Consider the following 22,870-nt stretch of genomic DNA (forward strand, 5'->3'; position numbering starts at 1 on the left):
GCGTCCACGTGACTTGGGTCGTTGGGTGTTAAAAACGAATATGCCACCAATGCGTTGTGGAACGCTCGGGGTACATTGGAGGTACCGGTTGTGCTAAAAGCGGGAGAGGGAGATATATATATATAAATGAAGGTTTCTTCCTTGTTAGTATTCACATTTATACTAAATATATGCTGTGGGTACCAGTTGTATTGTCGATGTGACTGTAATCAGAATTCAATCATCAAAGAAATTGAAAAATGTGGGCTATGCACGCGAGAGTTCTGTCTTAGTCAGGATGAAAACTTGTGTGTGGTGGCGGTGAACAACAACGATGAAAATAAGAATAGCAAACATGAAAACAGTGAAAAGGAAAAGGAAAACATTATAATCAGTTGTTTTCAAGTTGAGTCATTTAAGGACTCGATGATTATCTATTCGTTTATATTTACGATATTGGGACTTTTGCTTTATGCTGGGTATAAGACATATATACGATAATTAATAGACATATAGTAGCCTGCGAGAGTACCGGCAGTCGAGTTAAATCTGTAGCTTTTTTTTTTTTAAAGAAATATACATTTACGAAATTTCTAGGCAAATTTGTATTAAAATCAGCAAATATATAATGGTTATATGAATTCGGATTTAGATTAAGGTTGATGGTTGTGAAATTTGAAATTTGCCCATTTCTGATTTCGGAGATGGGGACGATTGGTCACACAATTATTGGAGTAAGCACAGTGTCGCTGCCATTCAAGCGCGGGGCGCGGAGGGGGGAGGCGGCGGTGGCGGAGGAGGAGGAGGAGGAGGAGTCTCTGTGGATAGAGGGACAACTTAGCACAGCCAGAGAAAAAGGCACAGGCGGTTGACGCAGCAGATGCTTACAGAACCCCATGGCAGCAGAGCACTCGTCCAGATAAACTTTTTTGAAGTTGCATTAGGTGGCCGAACAGTACATGCTTACAAATTTTAGGTTAACCAGTGGAATCTTTTTCAATCTGGAAAATGTGCACCACTAGATCTTTATAGAATTGCCAGTCGAATTGAACAAACCGATCAGCCAACACGCCAGACCAGATGACTCTGAGATAATAGCTCGATTCAATGGCTTTCAGAGTGCTGTAGTTGAGTATTTACTTACTTACTTACTTGCCTACCTACTTACTCACTTAGTTCCACCGCCGGTAAATCATGCTATACTAACAAAAAATTAAGCGACATTGAACCAAAAAAAAGGTTTGACTTTGTAACACATTTTTTTCTTTTCCATAAGCAAAAAAAAAAATTAAAATTAAAAAAAATTTTTTTTTTGGTCTTCACCTACCAACAACTCTCAAGTGAAAGAAAGTGAGAAAAATTTATATTTTCAATTTCATTCACCTTTCTTTCCCTTTTTTGTTTCCTGTTAATCAATAGGAAGATTTAATCATGACTGATAATAATCCTAAACCTGACACTTCCTCAGGTTCAGTTTCGGCAAGTACCTCTGCCGACAACACTAACACCACTACTACCCCTAACAATGGTGGTGGTAACAGTGGTAGTACAACCTCCAACGTTGATTCAGGTGTTGCCCATCAACAACAACAACCATCCCTGATTCAAAGCGGATCATCCGGTTCTACCCCTCAAAACCAATATGCTAACTTGAATTACCAACAATCATACCAACAGCATGCCAATTATAACCCAAACTATACTCCAAACTACGGTGGCTATTCTGGAAATTATAGTGGTAAGAACTACAACAAGAATTATAGTGCAAGACAAAGCTACAATCCAAACAACAACAACAGCATCAACAGCAATACCAACACTGGCAATCAAAGGTACAACAATGCCAATTCCCAAATTAGTGGTAGTGCTGGAAGTACTGGATCAAATATTTCAAACTCCAACAAAAAATCATACAATAACCAGAAATTGAACCAACAACAACAGCAACAGCAGCAGCAACAACAACAGCAACAAGCTATGCAACAAGGTTATCCAGGTTACGCCTATGGTTCTTACCCTTACTATATCAGTGGTTACCCACAAATGTATGTTCCATACGGGGCCATGCCAGCTCAAACTTATGTTCCTCCAATTCCTCAAGGATTGCAACCACAACCTCAACACCCAGTATCTACTACTCCGCCAATTACTAAAGTTAAATTGACCACCAAGGACGGCAAACTAGTTGATTTGGAAGAAAAGAAGAAGAAGACCACGGCATCATCCACCCCAGTTTCTTCTCCTCATCCCACCGCTGCTACTCCAAACACCGGGGTTAAGTCATCTGCATCTGCAAGTCCTCGTCCTCAAGAGCCTGCCACTGTGTCAACTCCAACTACTACTACTACTACTACTACTGCTGCTGCTTCTGCTGCTGCTTCCGACAATACTGTTTCAGCTGCTGCTGCCGCTGCTGAAGAGTTCAAGAGAAAGATCAAGGAAAGGGCTGCTGCTGCCGCTGCCGCCAAGAAGGCCGAACAAGAAGCTGCCAAGGCTAAAGAACAAGGTGTTGCTTCTACTCCTGCTGCTGCTCCTGCTGCTGCCCCTGCTCCTGCTCCTGTAGCTGAAAAGGAAGTTCCTGTTGAAGCTCCAAAAGCTGTTGTCGAAGAAGCCAAACCAGAAGAAAAGAAGGAAGAAGCCCCAGCCAAGGAGGAAGAAGAAGAAAAGCCAGAAGAAGTCAAGGAAGAACCTGTTGAAGAAACTGTACCTGCTTCAGTTGAATCTGAAAAGGAACTAGTTGCTGAAGCAGAAGAAGTCAAGGCTGAACCAGTTGTAGAATCCAAGGAAGACGAAGAAGACGTTACCGAAGACACAACTGTTGCAACCGAAGAAGATGAAACTACTAATGAACCAACCGAAGAAGCCGAGGAGGAAGAGGAAACCGAACCAAGTGCCCCTGAATTCACAATTTCTCAATTCTTGGACAGATTAAAGACTGCCACTGGAATCGACGATATATTTGCCACCAAATATCCAGAAGACATCTCTGGAGTTGATTCATCCAAGAAGATTCCTGGTAAGAAGTATAGATATGACCCCCAATTTTTAATTCAATTCCAAAAGGTTATTCAATATCCAATTGATCCAGAATTTAAAGCTCAATTAGAAGCCGTTGATATCCATCCAAACGCTGCCAGACGTTCTGTGTCCATGGCCGGCGGTCCAGGTGGTGCCCGTAACATGGGTAAATACCAAAACAATGGATTACCATCAAGATTTGCTGGTGGTAGCAATAGACCAGGTGGTGGATTTGATGGTGGTAGACAAAACTCAAGAAGCGGTTCCAAGAGAAGAGGCGCTTCCTCGAGAGATAAATCTACCAGAAAGGGTAACCAATCCAAGAGAGGTGGTAGAGATATGCGCGAAAAGACTGAAGAAGAATTGGCCAAGGAAGCCAAGCCACCAGCCGAAGATGTCAAACCATTGGAAAAATCCGCTAATAGATGGATTCCAAAATCTAGATTGGCACAAAAGGCCGAAGTTAAGTTGGCTCCTGATGGAAGTGAAATCTTGTCTACTGAAGATATTGAAAGAAAGACTAAATCCTTATTAAATAAATTAACACTTGAAATGTTTCAAGAAATCACTGATGAAATCTTGCAACTTTCTACCCAAGCCAAATGGGAACCTGATGCCGCTACTATTAAGCAAATAATACAGTTGACATTTGCCAAGGCTTGTGATGAACCATATTGGTCAGAAATGTATGCTAGTTTCTGTGCCAAGATATGTACTGATATAAATCCAGAAATTAAAGATGAAAATATGATTGTTAGAGGTGAAGTTGTCTCTGGTGGTGATTTGGCCAGAAGAGTATTATTAAACACATGTCAATCCGAATATGAAAAGGGTTGGAGTGATAAATTACCAACCAACCCTGATGGAACTCCATTGGAACCAGAAATGATGTCGGATGAATATTATGCCATGGCTGCTGCCAAGAGAAGAGGTCTTGGTTTAGTCAAGTTCATTGGTCACTTGTTCAACTTAAATGTGTTGAATGATAGAATTATCGGTGCTTGTTTGATGAAACAATCTCAAAATGTCGTTGACCCCTCGGAAGAAACCTTGGAAAGTTTGGCTCAATTGGTCAAGACTGTGGGTCCAAAGATTGACACTAGTGGTAACCCAGGTACTAAAGCCGCATTAAGACTTGTGTTTGAAAGAATTGGTGAAATTTTGAATAACGAAGAGCTTAAATTGCCCTCAAGAATCAAGTTTATGTTGATGGATTTACAAGATTTACGAGATGCCAACTGGAGTTCTGCCAAGAGTGATGCTGGACCAAAGACTATTGAACAAATCCATAGAGACGCTGAAATCAAGAGATTACAAGAACAACGAGCAAGTATTGAAAGAAGACAAAAGAAGTCATACGACTCGGGAAGATCCAACTCGTCCAGATCGGGATCGGCTTGGAACAATAATAATAACAACAACAACGCATCATCAGGTTCATCCAATAATTTCTTGAACAATTTAAAGAAATCACCTTCATACGTTAACCAAAGGTCACCATCCAGTGGGCCAAGCTCCTCAGACCTCCAAAGAGAAGCCTCCAAGAGATCTGAATCGACTCATGTTAATAGATTTGCTGCATTGGGCGACGGAGAAGATGATGATAACGAATAGATTAAGAGAGGGAGAGCATTGAAGTTGAGTGAGAACCAAATCACGATTTAATTTTTGCATATCTTTAAATTCTGTAATATAGCAGTAGGTTATTACTTCTATTTTTTTATCCAAATTTAAATATATTAACTCTATTATTGAAATACATAGTTTATAAAAGCTGGCCCGAGCTTCTATTCTGCAACTTCTGTCTGACTTGGTCTTCTAAATGGGTTGTAAAATCGAAGTCTCTGAAGCATATTGCCAACATCCATGGATTGATATATTAAATTAAACGGATCAACGTCGTTTGCCAGCTCGGGCAAATCAAGCAATTCTCGTGATATTTGAATTTGATCATGATCATCATCCAGAATTTCCTCTAGTCTAACTTGTTCTATAGCCTGATCGTACAATTGTTCTCGGTCCCTATCCAGATCGCTAACTTCTAAGAATATGTGTATTCCACCCCGTTTAGAAAATGATTGCATTTCCAAATTGTATAAGAGATTCAGATCATACCGCCAGAAAACTCGATGAAGAGTGTATGTCCTGATTATTCCATTGGAATTGAATCTAACATCCATTTGTTTAGTGTTATTTTTTGTTGCTGTTATTTGGTAAATCAATCTGACTAATGCAAAGGGAAGGACCATAATTAATTCTAGTACAATCAAGGCCAAATTGAGTAAGAATTTGTGGGCATGGATTAGGGAATTTCTCACTTGGAAAATAAACAAGATGTCATAAATGAGTAAATATGTAGTGAGATTCAACCAGAAATCGACAGCTATTCTTCGTGTAACCTTGAGGAATCCATCTGCTTTCTTCTGAGTGTGGTTGTCTGCCATTTTGCTAGACGGCGGCTAATGAAGTAGGAGAAATATATGGTTGCAAAAATAAAACTAGCGACAGTTTTTTCAAGCGCTATAACCTATGCAGGAGTACCAATGTCCAAGTCCTGTTCTTCAACGTATGTAACAGAAATTCCTGGATTTTGGTCAATGTCGTCTTCGTCGAATATTGGCCGATGTTCTAGGCCTTCAATTTCATCTTGGTTGAATGATATAATTATGTTGTTGAGCAATTCAGGGACATCGTCGTCGTCGTTACCCGAGTCCTCTTCTTTCTTTAGCAAAGAAAAGTATTGCTTCAACTGGTTCAACTTCTTTTGGAGTCCTGACTTCGATTTAGGTTGGTCAATTAGCCACTCTATGCAGTTAGCAAATATATAGTCGATGTTATCTTGATGTGCATTTGTATTCTTCACTAGTTTTAGGAATGACATGAGTTTAGGAATGGTGGATGTATTTGGTTCTAAGTTTAATATAGCAAACTTGATCAACATTCGTATAATGACAGTGGTTGATTCTCCTCGCTTTAGTAGTAACTGTAAATAGAAATTGGCAGAAACTTTCGCAACCTCTTCCGGTTCAAGGTACGCTAGATCCAACTCTTCCTCGTCATCAGTAAATATATCACCTGGTTCAACATCACTATCATCAGACACTTGCATCTGGAGAAGATATTCATAGTTTGGGTCATTGCCAGAAATTTTCCGAGTCTTAAAGTCGTCATAAAAGAACTCCAAGTGATCTTTTCCTTTCCTGCGACCAGGATTCCCTTTCAAGCAAGCTAACAACCTCGCCATTATTTGTCGATTTTTGGGATCTGCTATTCCCGATTGTGAATACCTGACATTCTGGAAAATATCCCGAAGTTCAGCCAACTCTAATTGTTTATCCTCTGGACCTCTACAGTTAGTGCTAACCAACTCAATCAAATTTATAGCTGATCGAGAATCACCACCCGCTCGTTTGATCAACACATCAAGCATCTGGTCATTATAGACTATATTTCCACGACCGTAAACTATCCTACGTTTTGTATTCTCATAATCTATTGCTCTATCCAACACTTGTCTCATTTCTTGAGATGACAATGTAGTCAATTGAAACAACTGACATCGTGATTTTATCGCTGGTCGGATTCGTTTCTGAGGATTCACGGTGGTGGCACCAACAAACACAAAATTGCCATCTTCGATATAGGGCAACAAGAAGTCCTGCTGGGTCTTGCTAAATCTATGTATTTCGTCAATGAACACGAGGATGCGTAGCATGTCATCACCAGCAGCTATTCGTTTCGCGTTTTCGTTAGCGATTGAAGTCAGCAAATCTCGTAATTGGGCCACTGTCGCATCGGTAGCTGATAGTTCAACAAACACGTATCCACAAGTGTTGGCTATTATTGAAGCCAAGGTGGTTTTGCCCACCCCGGGTGGTCCAAAGAGGATCATCGAGGGGAGGTATCCCAAGTTTATGAAATTTGTGATTGCACCATCCTCAGGGTTAACTAAATGGTTTTGTCCAATATACTCTGCTAACAGCTTTGGTCTTACTGCTTCAACTAAGGATCCAGGGAGTTGTGGTTTTGAATGTTCCTCGGGGGAATCATCCATTGTTGTCATGCTTCAAACGTAGTAGAACAGATGCGCGTAAGATTAATTCAGTTTTTTCACAAAGCCTGTACTAACAATCTCTATTATCAATTTATTCATCCGGTTTCTGTTGTTACAATGTAAGGAATATTTATTCACTATAAGTTACAAATTAATACGAAGAACAGTTCTAATCCACTAAAACGTCTTGATAGTTAAGAAATAAATGTTTTTCAGTACGATAATGCTACAAAGGGGGGAGGGGTGTGAGGAGGGGGACATATCATTTTCTTCTCTTGTTGTCCGCTATAGTTGTGCTGGCTTTTCGTTTCTTCTTGGGGTCCTCGGCATGGATAGTACGTGGAGAAGGCGACGATATCGTTGAGTTTCTGCTCTGTTGTGGTACTGGTACTGGTGCCGATGACGCCTGTTGGGCCGCCATTTGTACTTGATATGCTTGTGCTTGGAATTGTGCCTGAGCAGCCTGAGCAGCCTGGGCCGCATGGGCTTGAGCTTGGGCTTGAGCTTGGGCTTGAGCCTTGGCGTGAACTTGGGCTTGTACTTGAGCTTGAAATTGAGCCTGGGCTAGTTGCGATTGGAGGGCAATTTGGCCACTGTTTCTCGACACGTATAACTCCAACGATTTCATGGGTGACGAGATATTGTTCACCTGATCAAACTCCATGAGCGATTTCAAATTGGACATGACGTCACCTACTTGCATGATCCTCATTGCGTCTTGGTGAATTCCTGACGATGCAAAAAGTTTTACCGCCTCTGTGTTCTCATATATGTCATTCAAGAAATCCTTGTCTCCCTTCTTTGGATCTTTTGCCTTGGAATCCAAAAAGTTGGCCCATTTTCTTTCCAATCCACTCAATGCTAACGAACTTTGATAATTCAAGCATTGACAATCCACCCATTCGATCGCCAAATCTCGCCCCATTAATACTCGGATATTACCATTAATATTGGAAATGGACCCATCACTATAGATGTATTGGATCATCATGCGTGCCATCAAAAATATCGATCCGTTATTCATGACTTGAGACTTCAACCCGGGAAGCGAAATTGTAAATCGTACCACGTTGTTAGCAGCTATACATGCAAGCATAAACCTTGAGGCTACTATTGATGATAGTTCAAACTGATGTGATGTATTTTGAGGAGAATTCATGCCATTGCCCAAATCCAAAAACGGAAGTTTCAATCCGGATTTCTCAAGAAGGGCATTCTTATTTTGGGTTGGAGCCGTCGTGAACTTGATGACTGAAGATGGTGAAAAGTACGTAGGCATTAATCTCCCTAACCAAAACTCGTTCTTTGTTAAATTTTCAATAGATTCGTTGGATAATACCTCCACTAAATCAAGTAGCCTCATAGCACCAGCATTACCAATGTTTCGCTTTATGATTCTTGTATTTATCTCCTGTAATTGTTCATGGGTAGGACCAACTCCAGGTGCAGCAGCACTTGCAGCATTTCCAACTAGTGTTTGTTTCACAATTGGAGAATTAGCTGTAGATATGTTGATTTTTGATTGACCAACAGCGGCAGCAGCAGCAGCAGGGATACCACCTGGCTGTTGGCCATTGAATTGTTGCAGAGGGGATCGAAAACTTGCAGCAGAAGCAGGTGGTTGGTTTGGTGGTCTGGTTGCACCTTGTAGTGGTGGTTGGTTTGGCAAGGGCTGTTGCATATTTTGTGGTTGCATGTTCATCATGGGTGTATGACTCACCGATCCATTGGTTCTTTGCTTGTTTTGTCCTGTAGGTATCTGACCTTGTTGTTGTTGTTGTTGCATAGGAAGAAATGGTTGCGATTGGTTTGTCATTTGTGGAGTATGGCCCTGTGAATTACCACCAGAGGTGTTTTGAGGTTGTAAATGGCCCGGAACTTGAACCATATTGGAATTGAATTGTGCTTGCTTGCTGCTATTGGGTGTGAGTGCTTGATTGGGGTTTACTGGTATGGTACCAACTTGTGGGAAAGAAGGATTTCGTCCATTGATGGGTCGTTGTTGCTGTTGTTGTTGTTGTTGTTGTTGTTGTTGTTGTTGTTGCTGCTGCTGCTGCTGCTGTTGTTGTTGTTGTTGTTGTTGTTGTTGTGCCAACATTTGTTGCTGGGCGAGATGTTGTTGATTCATATTAAACCTTTGCTGTGGAGGTATCTGCTGTGGTTGCTGTGATCGTGGTTGTGGTTGCGGTTGTGGTATATCTTGTCCACTACCTGGTGGTGGTTGAAACTGTATTTGAGGAGTCTGACTAAACATCTGAACCTGGGGGTTTATCTGCTGTTGCATCTGTTGACCATTTGCCGTTGTATTCGACATAGGAGGTTGTGGTTGATGCTGTTGCTGTTGTTGTTGTGGCGGTGGTGGTGGTAATGTATCTTGAATGATAGGATTTGGGAAACTTTGATTGGGCATAAGTGCTGCCACACCCATGGCCTGCTGGGTGTTGTTCAATCCGGACATGTTCATATTTATCCCCGACATGTCATATATGAGTGTGCTATGTGGTATATGTCTCTTGGAAAGATGCAACAATGGTTTATCCCGACTCCAACGACTTAATTAGAAAGGTTATTGTATGGTATATAAGCCTATAGATTATTAGCCTTTTTTGTTTTTGGGCTGGTTTTGTTGTACGTCTCACTATTTTTCAACAAACTTCTTTTTTCTGTTCCACGACATTTTTTTTTTTCTTTTTTTTTTTTTTATTTTTTTTTTCTATTGCCTTGACTACGTATGCTACGACATGCCACTATGTTTGGCTATTTGCTATAATAGATACGCTATTTACTATCATTAAACGCAAGAAGCGAATTTCCATTCAAGCTAGTGGTGTTGGAAACATATCTGATCAAGGCAGGATGTGCCATCATAGGTCTCCGCACTTTATCAGCCAGCTTAAATGCTTCGACAGTCCCCTCTTTATCCGGTATTATTTCTCGAGTCTTTGTAGCACGTCTTTTTAATAACTTGTTCACGGTGTCTCTTTTCTCTTCTTCAAGAATCTTGTTTTTATAATCTTGTCTCTTTCTCGCATTTTCCGACTTTCTTAATGCGATTTCTTCGTCGGTTTCTGTCTTTTTAGCCTTCGCCTTCTTGCCATTGTTATCCAATTCAAAAAACTTCTTATCGTCAGTCTCTTCTTCCAAGTATCTAGCCCTCTGTCTTTCTGTCATTTTGGATATATCAGGGTTGGCATGGGGGTTATACTCTGTCTCTTCATCCGTCAATATAAGATCGGCATCCAAGTCCTGGGGCTGAACTTGACGTTCAGGCAACTTTCTTGCTCTCTTCGTTGGTCTTTTTGGCGCTTGTTCAAAATCTTCTTCGTCTTCTTCGTCGTCGTCTTCGTCCTCTTCCTCTTCGTCATCTTCATAGTAGGATACCTGGCGTTTTCTTTGTTCTCTTAATCTCGAAGAAGAAGCCTGGGGTGCAGCCTTCCCGGCAGCAGGGGTAACTCTTGTCGGTGGCTTGATGGTTATGCTTATCTTTCGGGTGGGTGCAGCGGCCTTGGGTGGTGGCGCTTTTTCCTCTTCGTCTTCTTCGTCTTCCTCCTCTCGCAATTCCAAGTCTTCATCTATATCAGAAGCTTCAAGCTTGTAATTTTCTTCTTCGTCACTTAGACTAGCAACTTCATCGTCCTCTTCTTCATCATCTTCCTCGTCGTCTTCGTCTTCTCCCTCTTCATCATCATCATCTTCTTCTCCTTCTCCTCCTCCTCTTCCCTCCTCCTCTTCTTCCTCGTCGTCTTCGTCTTCTCTTTGCTCGTCATCGTCTTCAATGACAGTTTCATCAACCTCTTCATCGCCTAAAACATCATCCAATTCATCATCTATCTCCTCTTGTACCTCTGCGCCGTTGTCATCACTGAGATCCGATAAATCTGATTCGTCATCCCCACCCGCTTTAAGGTTGTTCAATTCTTCACCTTCCTCTTCTTCTTCTTCTTCTAAATCATCAATCTGAGGAGCAACTGAAGATGTATCCATCTCTGAATAATCATCCTCGCTATCGTCTATCACAATACTGTTTTTTGCCATGATGGTAGGTCTGTGTTATTGTTGAATGTTTACAACACTCTTTTGAGATAAGTTATTTTTTTTTTAATTGCGTGGAAGAAACGTTGATTAAAGAACTATAAAATTAACAACATTAAAAAAAAATCCTATTTATGATGCTAACCTAAGCTTGACCGCTCATGTACAACCCTTTAATACTCCTAATCTCATTTCTGGCTTCAACTGCCAGGTTCTTCTTACGTAAAGACTTGTTGGTATCAGTAGGAGCACTCTCTTGCATAAACAACTCCGTGGAATTGAAATAAACTAAATCGGCCTTATTTTGGAAATCCTTTATCGCATAATTTGCACTCTTGTAATGGTCCATATCAAGACTACTATAGGTTCTGCATTCATCATTCAATGTCGTAGACAACTTCTTCAATTTCTCATGCAATCGTCCTTGGGCGAGCTTATCGTTCTCAATCAACTCCTCCCACTTCTCTCTATCCGTTCTCACCCTAGTTTTATCCACATGTGAGTCATGAGTCTGGACAACTGCATCGGAATAAAATTTGCTGTCACCAGGTTTCCGAATGGCAACGATAGGTATATGACTGACTTTCCCAATGAGCTTGAGATAGAAATCACGGAGTCCTACTCGCGCAGACTCAAGGAGTTCTAATCGTCTGCTGGCTTTGGTTTCCAATAATGGTTTTATAACGAGTAATCCTATGATGTAAGCAAGGGCTAATGTGAATGCTGATCCATGGGTCAATTTAATCAAATATATTAAAATTTGAGATTTTCCCCTTCTTGTCTGAAGAGAGTATAATGAAGGATCATACGATGATTCGGGGATTGTCAATACTGGAACTGCCGGCATGATGTGCTACTCTGATCTATCTTGTGGAGTAAAGTGGTGGAAATTATTTTGGTGGGGTTTGTTCAACCTTAGCTTAAACCAACCTCGGCAAAGAAAGTAGTCACGTGATATATATATCTGTCTATCTGTCTATCTATCTATCAGTTTTGCTCTGGTAAATTCTATTTACAAATTTCTATTACTGTTCTATGTACAGAGTTGGGTCATTCCGTCGTTACTTAATTGGCGAGCATCAAAATCTTCTACCAATATAATTATAGTTCAGGCTTATTACTTTTTTGTGGCTTTTCCTTTTGTTATCCTGTTTTGGACCTTTTAAAGACTTTTTATTATACCTTTGCTGTACTACTTCCATCTTCTCTTGTCTTTGTCTCTCTCTTCTAGCAGTCAATTTATCCAAATCTGTGTCATTAGGAATCCAATTCGACTTCAATATTCTTCTAATAGCCTCAGGAGAAACCCGGAAAATATTTGCTAAATCGGCAGTCTTGTAATGAGGAAACTGCTCACTTAATTCCTTAACTTTAACCATCTCCTCTCGAGACAATCGCTTAGTTGGTTTCCACTCTCCGTATCGCTTCTTTATAGCAAGTTCTCGCTTTTGCCACTCGGTGGGTTCTGCGTGTTTCTTGTGATTGAGTAAAATTTTCTTTTGATACTCCTCAAATGATAATTTAGTCGTCTCGTGCATCTCTTTTGGTACTTCGCTTGAATTTGGCTTTGGTTGATTTGATTCTGGGTGTATGTTATTGTTGTTGTCTTTAACTAAGTCCTCCTTGGTAGGTCTGTTATGGATACATCGTGAAAATGAAAACTGAATCTTCTCAAATTTCAGTATATCAGTTCTTCCTACCCGTATATACATCAAAGCGAGCAACCTACTCTGATCGAGGGCCCTCCGAAGCATTCTCTTCAAGACTAAACAAGCTAACTACAGTTGATGCAAACTTATAAGAAAATCAAAATTAAAAAAAAAAAAAAAAATTGTACGTAATGCGATCACATGATCGCAGTCCTGCATGTAGCCAAGTCAAAGCAACCTCTTATAGTTTGTGTTCTCTTGGAGCACTGCAGTCTACAAAGGAAACACGTAAACTGCATGTACTAATACTAAGATACATGGAAAGTATTTGTTAGGGGCTTTTCTTATGTAGAGAGCATGGACTGATTCTAACCTTTAATTAAAGGAATTGCCATGCTTTGTATTTGGTAGCGTTGTTGATTACAGTCGTGCTTCAACCGAGTTTTCTGGAAAATAGTGCGAGTTATTTACACAAGGATCAATAAACTCCACGTCAATACTAATCACGTTTGTTGTAATTGAAAGCTTTTAAATCAAGACATCGCTGTTATTAGCAAGTATATCACTATGATTACAGACAACCAACTCAATACAATTGCTTTGACTTTTGGGTTTGCATCAATTTTCTTGATCCTTGTATACCATGCTATTTCAACCAATGTTAAGAGTTTAAAATCTGAGGAATAAATGATGTCAACTTCATTTCTTAGAAGAATACATTTGATAAGGGTTCCTTCTGAACTCTAGTTCTGTTAGGAGAGTTTGATGGTTATTAGATTCGGTTTAAATTTTGAAGCGTAAGTAGCTCATGATTGGCTGTTAGGGTTTGCATTTTTAGTATATTATGAGATTCAAATAGGTTAATAAATACACTAGTTTGTCAATAACATGAAGTTGGGACTGTTCTAGGTTTTGCTGATACAAAAACATCACACTGGACTATATGGCGTGTCATATGTAGCTAGTTGATGCACAATGGTCAACTTTGAAACTACTAGTATCAAAACCATGCATCAATTGCAGCACAATAACTGTTTTAGAAGAGAATATTAGACGCGATTAAGGCGTTTTGTTTTCTGTTTACTTATGTTTAGTCTCTTTAGTTTCCTTTTGAAATTCCGGAATTTCTGATCATTCGCGACAGATTCAGAAGGGGACTTCGGGATTGGTTTAGCTCGGCACCACACACACACACACACTCACTCACTCACTCTATGCGTGCTTCAAACTGTTTACATTTATAGCAGATCTATACGCAAGAGATTTTCTATTTCCATTGCAACCGATAGTTCCCTTTGACCATCAGGTTTAACTTTGCAGTATAAAAAGTGAACCCTATCAAACTCTTGACCAAGCCACAAGAGATCGCCCAAAAAAAGAAAAAAGTGCAAGCCATCAAATTTGTAAGTCAACAACAAAGAAAAAAAACAGAGCACTAATCGTCAAACCAACCCCAACTCAAACAATCTCCCCCCACACTACAGCTCCCGTATACGGTCAAGGACAATAGACCCCACCAGAGTCAAAATCAAACGTTTCAGTATACGCAAAGATCAACTATTTAAATATTTAAGGAGGTTTCAGTTGATTTCCATAATTAGTATCATTCGCGTAAACCCCCCTTTCCTCCCACCCACTGTGATTTTCCACTTGTATCAAAGGTATTCAAACTAGAAACTATTCCTGACCTGTTAAAAAGACTATAACAAGGTTTTAATTGATTGATTTCATTTTATTTTCATTTCGTTCTGCCTGTACAAATTTACAACCAGCATACAATCTTATAGAATAATGTACAGCACTGCAAGTTCCGAAACAAAAGATGTTTCTATGGTAGATGTCAGTAAGGCTGACGAAGAAGGTAATGGAGCACCAGCAAGGAGAAAATCGACTTTAATATTGACCGATGATATTGATTTGGATCAACCAAATGCTGACAAACAAAACAATTCCAATGAAGATGATCGCATGAATATTGACAGCTCATCAGCCAATTTAACCCAACATAATCAACAACAGCAGCAGCAGCAACAACAACAACAACTGCAAGAACAACAAAACCAACAACAACAGCAGCAACAAACCCGCCAAGAAGACCAGGCACCACCACAACCGGCCCAACAACCCGATCCAAATGTCACGGTTCCTGTTGATATTCAATGGGTTCAAGGTGGTGAAAAAGTTTATGTTACTGGTTCCTTTACCGGGTGGAGAAAAATGATTGGTTTAGTAAGACAGCCGGATAATTCATTCTTGATAACTTTAGGATTACCTCTCGGAACTCACCGATTTAGATTTGTTGTTGACAATGAGTTGAGATTTTCAGATTTCCTTCCTACTGCTACTGATCAAATGGGTAATTTTGTCAATTATATTGAAATAACCCAAGAAAACATCGAACAACATTTGGCACAACTTGAAGAAAATGAAGCCAAGCAACAGCAGCAGCAGCAGCAACAACAACAACAGCAACAACAACAACAGCAGCAGCTACAACAACCACAGCCAGAAGAATCAAGAAGTCGTAAATCTTCATTGTCAAGGAATAGAACAGACTCTATGTGGGGATTAATTAATGATGATGATGATATGGGTAACGGTTATTCAAGATATCATGATGAAGATGGCACGCCTCTAAATAAGGAATATCAGTACATCAACGACATTCCTCCTATATTCACTGATCCTAAAGTAATGGAACAATACTATGTTGCCATTGATAAACAATCAAGAAGTTCAAATGGCCAACAGCAAGCGTGGTTACATCCTCCACAATTACCACCTCATTTAGAAAATGTGATTTTAAATAACTTCAATAATAGTTCGGGGGAGAATAATAGTGGTGCTTTACCTATTCCAAACCATGTTGTTTTAAATCACTTGGCTACTACAAGTATCAAGCATAATACCTTGGCTGTTGCTTCCATTGTCAGATATAAAAGAAAATATGTCACCCAAGTATTATTTTCCCCTTTACAACAGTCATTGCAACCCCCTGAGCCAAGACCTCAGTAATATTCTAGAATGTATTTCCTACATAATGACCTCTTTTGTCAATATATAAAAAGTAATTGTTGAGATCATTGTAGTGTACCTTTTTTTTTTTTTTGCTTAGGCGACTTACAGTTTTAATGGTTTCAAATAAAGTGGTGATGCAAAAGTAAATCGAAAACATTGCACACTTGCAACCACTACAACTTTTTTTTTTGCATACAATACGTTATATTCAGTAGCACTAAACAGATATAAAAACTACTAAATTAAAAGCATAAGATAACCGAATTGAATAGAGAAAAAGATACAAACTAACTAGTAGTTGTCATCATCTCTTCTTCTGTTACCGGAAGATTGCCAAGAGTCGTCATTGTTACCGTAGTCTTGGTTTCCACCTTGTTGTCTAGAACCGGAGAAGTCATTGTCATCACCGTAGGAATCCTTACCTCTAGAAGAACCAAACGTGTCTCTTGCAGAGTCAATGGAGGAGTCCAATTTGGAACCTAAGTTGGAACCCAAGTTGGAAGAACCATAAGAGTCATCTCTGTTGGAGGAACCATAAGAGTCGTCTCTGTTGGAAGAACCGTAGGAATCATCTCTGTTGGAAGAACCATATGAATCGCCCTTTCTGGAAGAACCATAGGAGTCATCATTGGAAGAACCAAAAGAGTCAATGTTGGAGTCGTCTAAGTCATTTCTTCTTCCGGAAGAAGAGTAATCCTTGTTCTTGTCGTCGTCGTCTTTACCGAAATCGAAAACCATTTTTTGTTAACTGCTATACTAATTGAGTCTATAGAACAAATGACAAGAGTAGAATTGGGCTTGGGAATATACGCCCTTTTATACCCCAAAATTTTTCAGTTTCTAGAGTACAATTGGAAATTCAGGGGGGGGAGGGGGGGTGTGGCTTGCCATATTGCTGTCAGTAATGTTCATCAATCCTGCAAATAATAATATTGCTAGTAATTTGTGTTTGCAACTGCATGTTTCAACCATAGGTGTCAAGCCTCCCCCCTCATAACCACATCGCAGACCTTTCTTTTTGGGAAATATCTGTTGTTTCTACTGAGCTTCGCCACTCTCAAAGTTCATAGTGCACTATCAAACAATGACTGTGTGAAACTCGCTATTTTTGTGGGGCAATTGATATTGCACGTTGAACACGTTGCCCTGACAAACCAAGGCTGAATTGAATCAATAAAAGGAGTACCTATTAGGGGCAAATCCCTGTTACATGGATTCCATCTATCCTAGCCATAATACTTTGTCTATGCCCACACCCCCTGCATATTGACATTGAAAGATAGGTTTGTTGCATTTTGTGTGAGGAAACCTCCGAAATCAAAATTACCTGAAATAAAGCAATAACTACACAGATAACTTCCACAACAAAGCGGACTATTACTGCCGCATACCCATGCCACCTTTTCTTTTTTAGATCCTGTCTGAAATTGCAAAAAAAATATCTCCATCGAATTTTTTTTTTGCAGGACAAAGCAACATTTGCTTGTTTTTGTTGTACTGAAACAATGCCGTCATTTCAATTGATCGCGTCGGTTAAAGTTCACATACCAGTGTGACACCTTTCAATTGAGTGCAATATTGCTTATTAGAAACATGAAATTAGCGGCAATTGTGAGCCATAGTAAATTCCAAAGTGAACGTACAAAATCAAACTAAGCCAGAAAATCGGGGAAATTTTTTTTCATTGTCATGCTTTGGGTTTGTTGTCCCTGGTTTGTTCCTGTATAGTACACGGTTCACCCTTGGTCGTGTGTAGCCAATCGGTCTTTCTTTCTCGCTCTCTCTCTCCACAACTATCGTATTCACGTGCGTTTATAGGGGGTGTGAATAAACAGGGGGTTGCACGCTTCGAGGGATGAGCTACTGTGGCAGTGTTCTCCAGAAGCGGTTACGGAATATCTTTTATGGAGCCATTATTTCTTGAACCGGAAAAAAAACATAACCCCCGGTGTATGGACGTGATGACTCCGTTGCTAGGTGAAAAAAAAAAAAACCTCCAGTATTTACAAAATTCCCCATTCACAATTCTACCGATGTTATATATTTCCATGATCTATAAATTACTGGTGTATATATATACAATTAGTGGTTTCTATCAGCAGTACGAGGTTTAGCACGAATGATGTTGTCAACACGTAACAAGACCTCAGCAGCTTCAGCAGCCGAAGAAACAACAGCTCTCTTTAATTTAAAAGACTCAACTATTCCCAATTCTCTCATATCACCAATGGTACCGTTATTTAAATCTAACCCTGAAGTGTAAATCCCGTTATAGATGGACGATCTTAATTTAGTCACCAATTCACTGGAGTCATAACCAGCATTGTCTGCTAATATTGTTGGTAATTGTCTCAAGGCTCTGCTGAATGCTTCCACGGCCAAGGCTCTCTTACCGGTTTCATTGGCAGCAGCTTGGTCAACCGCTTTAGCCATCAACATTTCAGCGCATCCACCACCCAACACAGTTTTGGTTTCTCTAGTGGTTTGTGATAACACAGATAATGCATCATGCAAAGATCTTTCCGCTTCGTCAAGAACTTGGTCAGTGGCACCTCTTAAAACAACAGTACATGCTTCACCGGCAGCTACTCCGGAGAACTTGAGGAAAGAGTCTTCACCAATCAAGATTTCTTCAATTACATCACAGTAACCTAACTTGGCATTTTCAGGTTTGTCAAATGTAGAGACAACTTCACCTCCTGTAACCAAAGCTAATCTTTCAATACCATCAAAATCGGCATGTTCAATAGAATTTATCTTGGCGTCGGTAAATAATTGTTCTGGGTAATCGTAAATTAATTGTCTATTGATGAAAACATTAATACCAAACTTTTTAATTTTTTCAACCTTGTTTTTCATCTTAACCTTTTCGGCTTTTTCTAATTCAGCTAATTTAGAAGTAGAATCGACCTTGAATTTAGCACCAAAGATTTTAACTTTGTCGGTATCCATTGAAGTATTGGCAATTAAAATCTTGGCATTTTCAATTCTTTTAGGTTGACTAATACCAAACTTCTTTTCTAAAATAAAACCTTCATCTAAATATGAATCAGAAAGCTTACCACCGACTTTCTTGATGATTTGAATATTATTCAAGTTGGTGGAACCTTTCAATCTCAAGATAGCATCGACGGCCAAATTTGAAAATAATTCTTTATCTTGAGATAAAATCTTGGAGGAAAGGGTGGTTCTAGCAATGTTTAATAAATCATTTCTAAACAAAGCTGGATTGTCACCATTGTTAACAGCATGCTTTTCTAAAGCTTCTATAGATACGGTTCTAGCAATTCTATACCCTTCAATGATAGTTTGTGGATGAATCTTTTTCTCAATTAACTTTTCAGCTTCTCTTAATAATTCGGCACTTAAAACAGTAACAGAAGTTGTACCATCACCAACTTCATCGTCTTGAACTTTGGAAATATTGACCAAGACTTTGGCAGCTGGATTATCAAATGGAATAGACTTTAAAATGGTAGCTCCGTCATTGGTAACAAGGGCAGCATCAGGATTAGTGGAACTTTGTAATAATTTATCCATCCCCTTAGGTCCCAATGTGGATTTGACAAGGTCACCAACAGCAATGGCACCTACAAAAGCCGACATACGGGCATTTTCAGCTCTTTCTTCTGTCGCCTGCTCATTAAATATTTGCACTGACATGTTTGGAGTTGGGTATTGACAGTAGTTGGTAAAAAGTATTTGGACGTGTTGCCATTCTTTTCAATATTTTTTTTTTTTTTCGTTCTTCATTTTTCCATCAGAAGCGGAAGTCGTGCGAAGGTGAAAAATTACCAAGTGCAAAATGGTTTGCAGCCATTGCTGTTCATACTAGTTAGATGAAAAAGTAACTAATTAGAGATATTGAAGTGTATTTAAGGGGTGATTTAGCTAGATTATATACATTTAGCTATTTTGGAGATTTTTTTAGAACATTCACGATAAGTATGCTGGGGACTGGGTGCAAAGTTTGGTCAATGAAAATCTTAGCTATATTATAAATATATTGCTTCCAGATTGTTCACCCATAGCTAAATTATGAATCTAGTAGACTCCAGTAGTATATTTGCAATAAAAAATTTTGCTCTTCTGTATTGTCAACCTAAGTTGCTAGCCATCAACCTACAACCTATACCAGCTTTGATTGGTGATCTAATATGCGAATTTCCATTTGAGACAACCATAGGAGAGTACTTCTGGTATTGAAGCATTCCTACTGCAACTTATCAAGCCCTCCTATGCAATTGCTGTCCCGCATATACATATGCACATCAACATCTATATGTACTGCCACGTTATAATGCAGCACAATAAACTTGCTAAAGTTATAATGTAGCCTAAAAGTCTTGAGCGCAATTTTTTTTAATAAAGATGCTTTGAAATAGTCAAGCAATTTCATATGCATCATATGGGTCGATTTATATTATCAACAGATCGAAATTGATTGGTAGAAGTTTTTTTTCTTAGTATTTCTTGTTAACAAATGCATAAAACCTATTTTGCAACCCATTTAATTGTTAGCAATATCTATATACCTTATCAATGACAAAACTACTATTAGTTACTCAAATTTAGACCTGGAACTTACCTATTACTCCTATTAATCGAGAAGTTTAATCAGAATATTTTTGTAACTTTCTGTCACGTGACAAATAAGTAACCATGCGGCGTATTTGTTTTTAAATCCCCCCCAACGTCGCTAACGGTATAATGAAATTTTAAAATTTCTTTTTTTATGTTAGAGTTGTTGACCAATACAATCACTTTAGAATTTTAGTTGAATGACAGCTTTACATCTTTGTTTTCTTCCTATTCTTCCGTTGTTTTCAGTTGTTGTTTCTTCTTTGGTTATATAAGAATTATCCGCCTCGGCTTTACATTCCACGTCGCGCGCTAACACTAACCCAAAAATTTTTTTTTCCAATTTTTCCCGGGATCGATTTGCGTTGAGACATCCATCACCACTCCGAGCAAAACCTAAATTGCGCCTTGTTCACTTATCTAATAACCTTACGACTATTTGACATATAGATTCCTTGTGGATCTTTTAAAAAGGTGCTGATTCAACATACCGTATCCTATAGAGAAGTCCACTCTTATTTATAACCTAATTTTGTTCCTCCCATTTAATAGATTCCAAAATAGCAACAGCTCAACTGCTACTACCACTACTTGTACATACAGTGATATAGAAATATGACAGGACTTGCCACTTCTTCTACTCCGGGATATAGTCCGAGTGATTCTCCCAAGAATGAATCTTCGAAATCTTCCCTGATACCCACAGACACAACCAAACTCAATGATTATGAAGCATTGTTTAAAACATTGGATATAGAAGACACTGGTGAAATCACATTGCGAGATTTCAAACGAGCTATAAAGGGACTAAACCATCCCATAAGTTCAAGTCCAGAACTAATGAAGAAGATTTTTGACTCGTTTGATGCCAATCAAGATCGTGTGATTGATTTTAACGATTTCAAAGTATATTTATCAACCACTGATAAACAAATCTTACGAGGGTTTAATATCCTTGACGAAGATCACGATGGGAAGTTAAACAAGGCTGATTTTGTCAGATATTTAAAGGAATCACTTAAGCTTGATCCAACAACTGCCGATATCGACTTGTTATTTAAGAAAATTGACTACAAAAATGATGGATACATTACATACGATGAATTTCGACAATTCTTGTTATTAATGCCAAGATTAAATGGTTCAAGAATTAAAACTGCATATCATTTCATTGTGGAAGAATTTGATATAACTTCCGATGGTGATGTTGCATTGGTGACTCAATTCCTCAATGGATTTGGATATTTCTTAGCGGGGGGGTTATCAGGGGTGGTTTCAAGAACTTGTACAGCCCCATTTGATAGAATCAAAGTGTTTTTGATTGCTAGAACCGATTTAACATCCACGGTCTTGCATTCCAAACAAGAAATAGCCACACAAATCGCCGCAGGAGCAGAAAGACATATTATTGATGAATTAAGAAAAAAATTGGCACATGCCGAATTGCAAGTTGCTCAAGAGAAGGCTGCTGCTGAAGCAGCTTCGAGTCTACGAGAAAAAACCATTAGATCTCCCATTGTCCAAGCGGCAAGAACTATATGGAAACAAGGTGGGTTTAAGGCATTTTATGTCGGGAATGGGTTGAATGTATTAAAAGTTTTCCCAGAATCAGCCATGAAGTTTGGCTCATTTGAAGCTGCAAAGAGATTTTTTGCGGGAATTGAAGGGGTTGATGATTCCAGTAAGATTTCCAAAGTTTCAACTTACTTAGCTGGTGGATTTGGAGGTGTGGTGGCTCAATTCACAGTTTACCCCGTAGATACCTTAAAGTTCAGATTACAATGTTCAAATCTTGATAGTTCACTCAAGGGAAATGCATTATTAATTCAAACAGCGAAGGATATGTTTCAAGAAGGAGGGTTGAGAATCTTTTATCGTGGTATTTTTGTTGGTACCAGTGGGATTTTCCCCTATGCTGCCTTGGATTTGGGAACATTTTCAATCATCAAAAATTGGTTGGTTAAAAGACAAAGCAAGAAAACTGGAATTAGACAAGAAGATGTTAAATTGCCAAATTATATGGTGTTAACATTGGGGGCATTATCGGGATCATTTGGAGCAACTTTAGTTTATCCAATAAATTTATTGAGAACAAGATTACAAGCACAAGGTACTTATGCTCATCCATATACTTATAATGGATTCTTTGATGTTTTAAACAAAACAGTAGCAAGGGAAGGTATACCTGGATTATACAAAGGTCTTGTACCAAACTTGGCCAAAGTTGCTCCTGCGGTTTCAATTTCCTACTTTATGTATGAGAATTTGAAAAGTTTATTCAACTTAAATAGCACTTTAAAATAATTTTCCTGTCAATAATAGAATTTAATTATATTCATTATGTAAATCAAAATTTAGTATCTTCAATTCTAAGTGACCAACAGGAACTGGTTTTATGTTGACTTGTTCATTAGCAGGTAGTCTAACCCAATCTGAGTCTGCATACATCAGTTCATCCAAGTCAATTAATAGCTTAAAGAATAAATCTTTCACACTAAGCTGCAATCTCTTCAATTCTTGAATATGTAAAAACAATATT

General features: G+C 39.0%; 15 protein-coding genes across 15 annotated transcripts in view; 6 read left to right on the forward strand and 9 right to left on the reverse strand. All coding sequences in view use genetic code 12, as the record gives it.

Moving 5' to 3' along the window:
* The window catches only part of MIT1 (mannosylinositol phosphorylceramide synthase catalytic subunit), a gene marked incomplete at both ends in the record, with an annotated part of 145,983 nt that overhangs the window by 61,915 nt on the left and 61,198 nt on the right, over positions 1-22,870 (forward strand). The window lies entirely within an intron of this gene.
* Positions 68-1,162, reverse strand: SPAPADRAFT_60223 (uncharacterized protein; the record flags this gene model as incomplete). Its single annotated transcript, XM_007374331.1, has 1 exon — positions 68-1,162. One exon carries the CDS (start codon positions 875-877, stop codon positions 698-700), a length of 180 nt encoding a protein of 59 aa, XP_007374393.1.
* SPAPADRAFT_136251 (uncharacterized protein) lies at positions 127-480 on the forward strand (the record flags this gene model as incomplete). The annotated part of the gene is made up of 1 exon (XM_007374332.1): positions 127-480. The coding sequence occupies one exon, from the start codon at positions 127-129 to the stop codon at positions 478-480; it is 354 nt and encodes a 117-aa protein (XP_007374394.1).
* SPAPADRAFT_60224 (uncharacterized protein) lies at positions 1,375-2,424 on the forward strand (the record flags this gene model as incomplete). Its single annotated transcript, XM_007374333.1, has 1 exon — positions 1,375-2,424. A coding segment is annotated over one exon (1,014 nt), but the record flags the coding sequence as incomplete, so codon positions are not given.
* SPAPADRAFT_65903 (uncharacterized protein) lies at positions 2,685-8,429 on the reverse strand (the record flags this gene model as incomplete). The annotated part of the gene is made up of 1 exon (XM_007374334.1): positions 2,685-8,429. The coding sequence occupies one exon, from the start codon at positions 7,058-7,060 to the stop codon at positions 5,525-5,527; it is 1,536 nt and encodes a 511-aa protein (XP_007374396.1).
* Positions 2,737-5,701, forward strand: SPAPADRAFT_60225 (MIF4G domain-containing protein; the record flags this gene model as incomplete). The annotated part of the gene is made up of 1 exon (XM_007374335.1): positions 2,737-5,701. One exon carries the CDS (start codon positions 3,130-3,132, stop codon positions 4,609-4,611), a length of 1,482 nt encoding a protein of 493 aa, XP_007374397.1.
* On the reverse strand, positions 4,785-5,441 carry SPAPADRAFT_49814 (uncharacterized protein; the record flags this gene model as incomplete). Its single annotated transcript, XM_007374336.1, has 1 exon — positions 4,785-5,441. The coding sequence occupies one exon, from the start codon at positions 5,439-5,441 to the stop codon at positions 4,785-4,787; it is 657 nt and encodes a 218-aa protein (XP_007374398.1).
* Positions 7,166-8,339, reverse strand: MFG1 (Mfg1p; the record flags this gene model as incomplete). The annotated part of the gene is made up of 1 exon (XM_007374337.1): positions 7,166-8,339. One exon carries the CDS (start codon positions 8,328-8,330, stop codon positions 7,314-7,316), a length of 1,017 nt encoding a protein of 338 aa, XP_007374399.1.
* Positions 10,756-11,122, reverse strand: SPAPADRAFT_60227 (uncharacterized protein; the record flags this gene model as incomplete). The annotated part of the gene is made up of 1 exon (XM_007374338.1): positions 10,756-11,122. A coding segment is annotated over one exon (157 nt), but the record flags the coding sequence as incomplete, so codon positions are not given.
* PEX17 (Pex17p) lies at positions 11,156-12,869 on the reverse strand (the record flags this gene model as incomplete). The annotated part of the gene is made up of 1 exon (XM_007374339.1): positions 11,156-12,869. One exon carries the CDS (start codon positions 11,928-11,930, stop codon positions 11,229-11,231), a length of 702 nt encoding a protein of 233 aa, XP_007374401.1.
* Positions 12,163-12,837, reverse strand: SPAPADRAFT_49819 (uncharacterized protein; the record flags this gene model as incomplete). The annotated part of the gene is made up of 1 exon (XM_007374340.1): positions 12,163-12,837. One exon carries the CDS (start codon positions 12,835-12,837, stop codon positions 12,163-12,165), a length of 675 nt encoding a protein of 224 aa, XP_007374402.1.
* KIS1 (Kis1p) lies at positions 14,172-15,807 on the forward strand (the record flags this gene model as incomplete). The annotated part of the gene is made up of 1 exon (XM_007374341.1): positions 14,172-15,807. One exon carries the CDS (start codon positions 14,524-14,526, stop codon positions 15,745-15,747), a length of 1,224 nt encoding a protein of 407 aa, XP_007374403.1.
* DDR48 (DNA damage-responsive protein 48) lies at positions 15,941-16,518 on the reverse strand (the record flags this gene model as incomplete). The annotated part of the gene is made up of 1 exon (XM_007374342.1): positions 15,941-16,518. One exon carries the CDS (start codon positions 16,486-16,488, stop codon positions 16,042-16,044), a length of 447 nt encoding a protein of 148 aa, XP_007374404.1.
* Positions 17,772-19,440, reverse strand: CCT2 (chaperonin-containing T-complex subunit; the record flags this gene model as incomplete). Its single annotated transcript, XM_007374343.1, has 1 exon — positions 17,772-19,440. The coding sequence occupies one exon, from the start codon at positions 19,411-19,413 to the stop codon at positions 17,833-17,835; it is 1,581 nt and encodes a 526-aa protein (XP_007374405.1).
* Positions 20,947-22,635, forward strand: SPAPADRAFT_135727 (Ca(2+)-binding ATP:ADP antiporter; the record flags this gene model as incomplete). Its single annotated transcript, XM_007374344.1, has 1 exon — positions 20,947-22,635. One exon carries the CDS (start codon positions 20,947-20,949, stop codon positions 22,633-22,635), a length of 1,689 nt encoding a protein of 562 aa, XP_007374406.1.

Source organism: Spathaspora passalidarum (assembly GCF_000223485.1).
Source record: "Spathaspora passalidarum NRRL Y-27907 unplaced genomic scaffold SPAPAscaffold_3, whole genome shotgun sequence".
NCBI lineage: Eukaryota > Fungi > Ascomycota > Pichiomycetes > Serinales > Debaryomycetaceae > Spathaspora > Spathaspora passalidarum.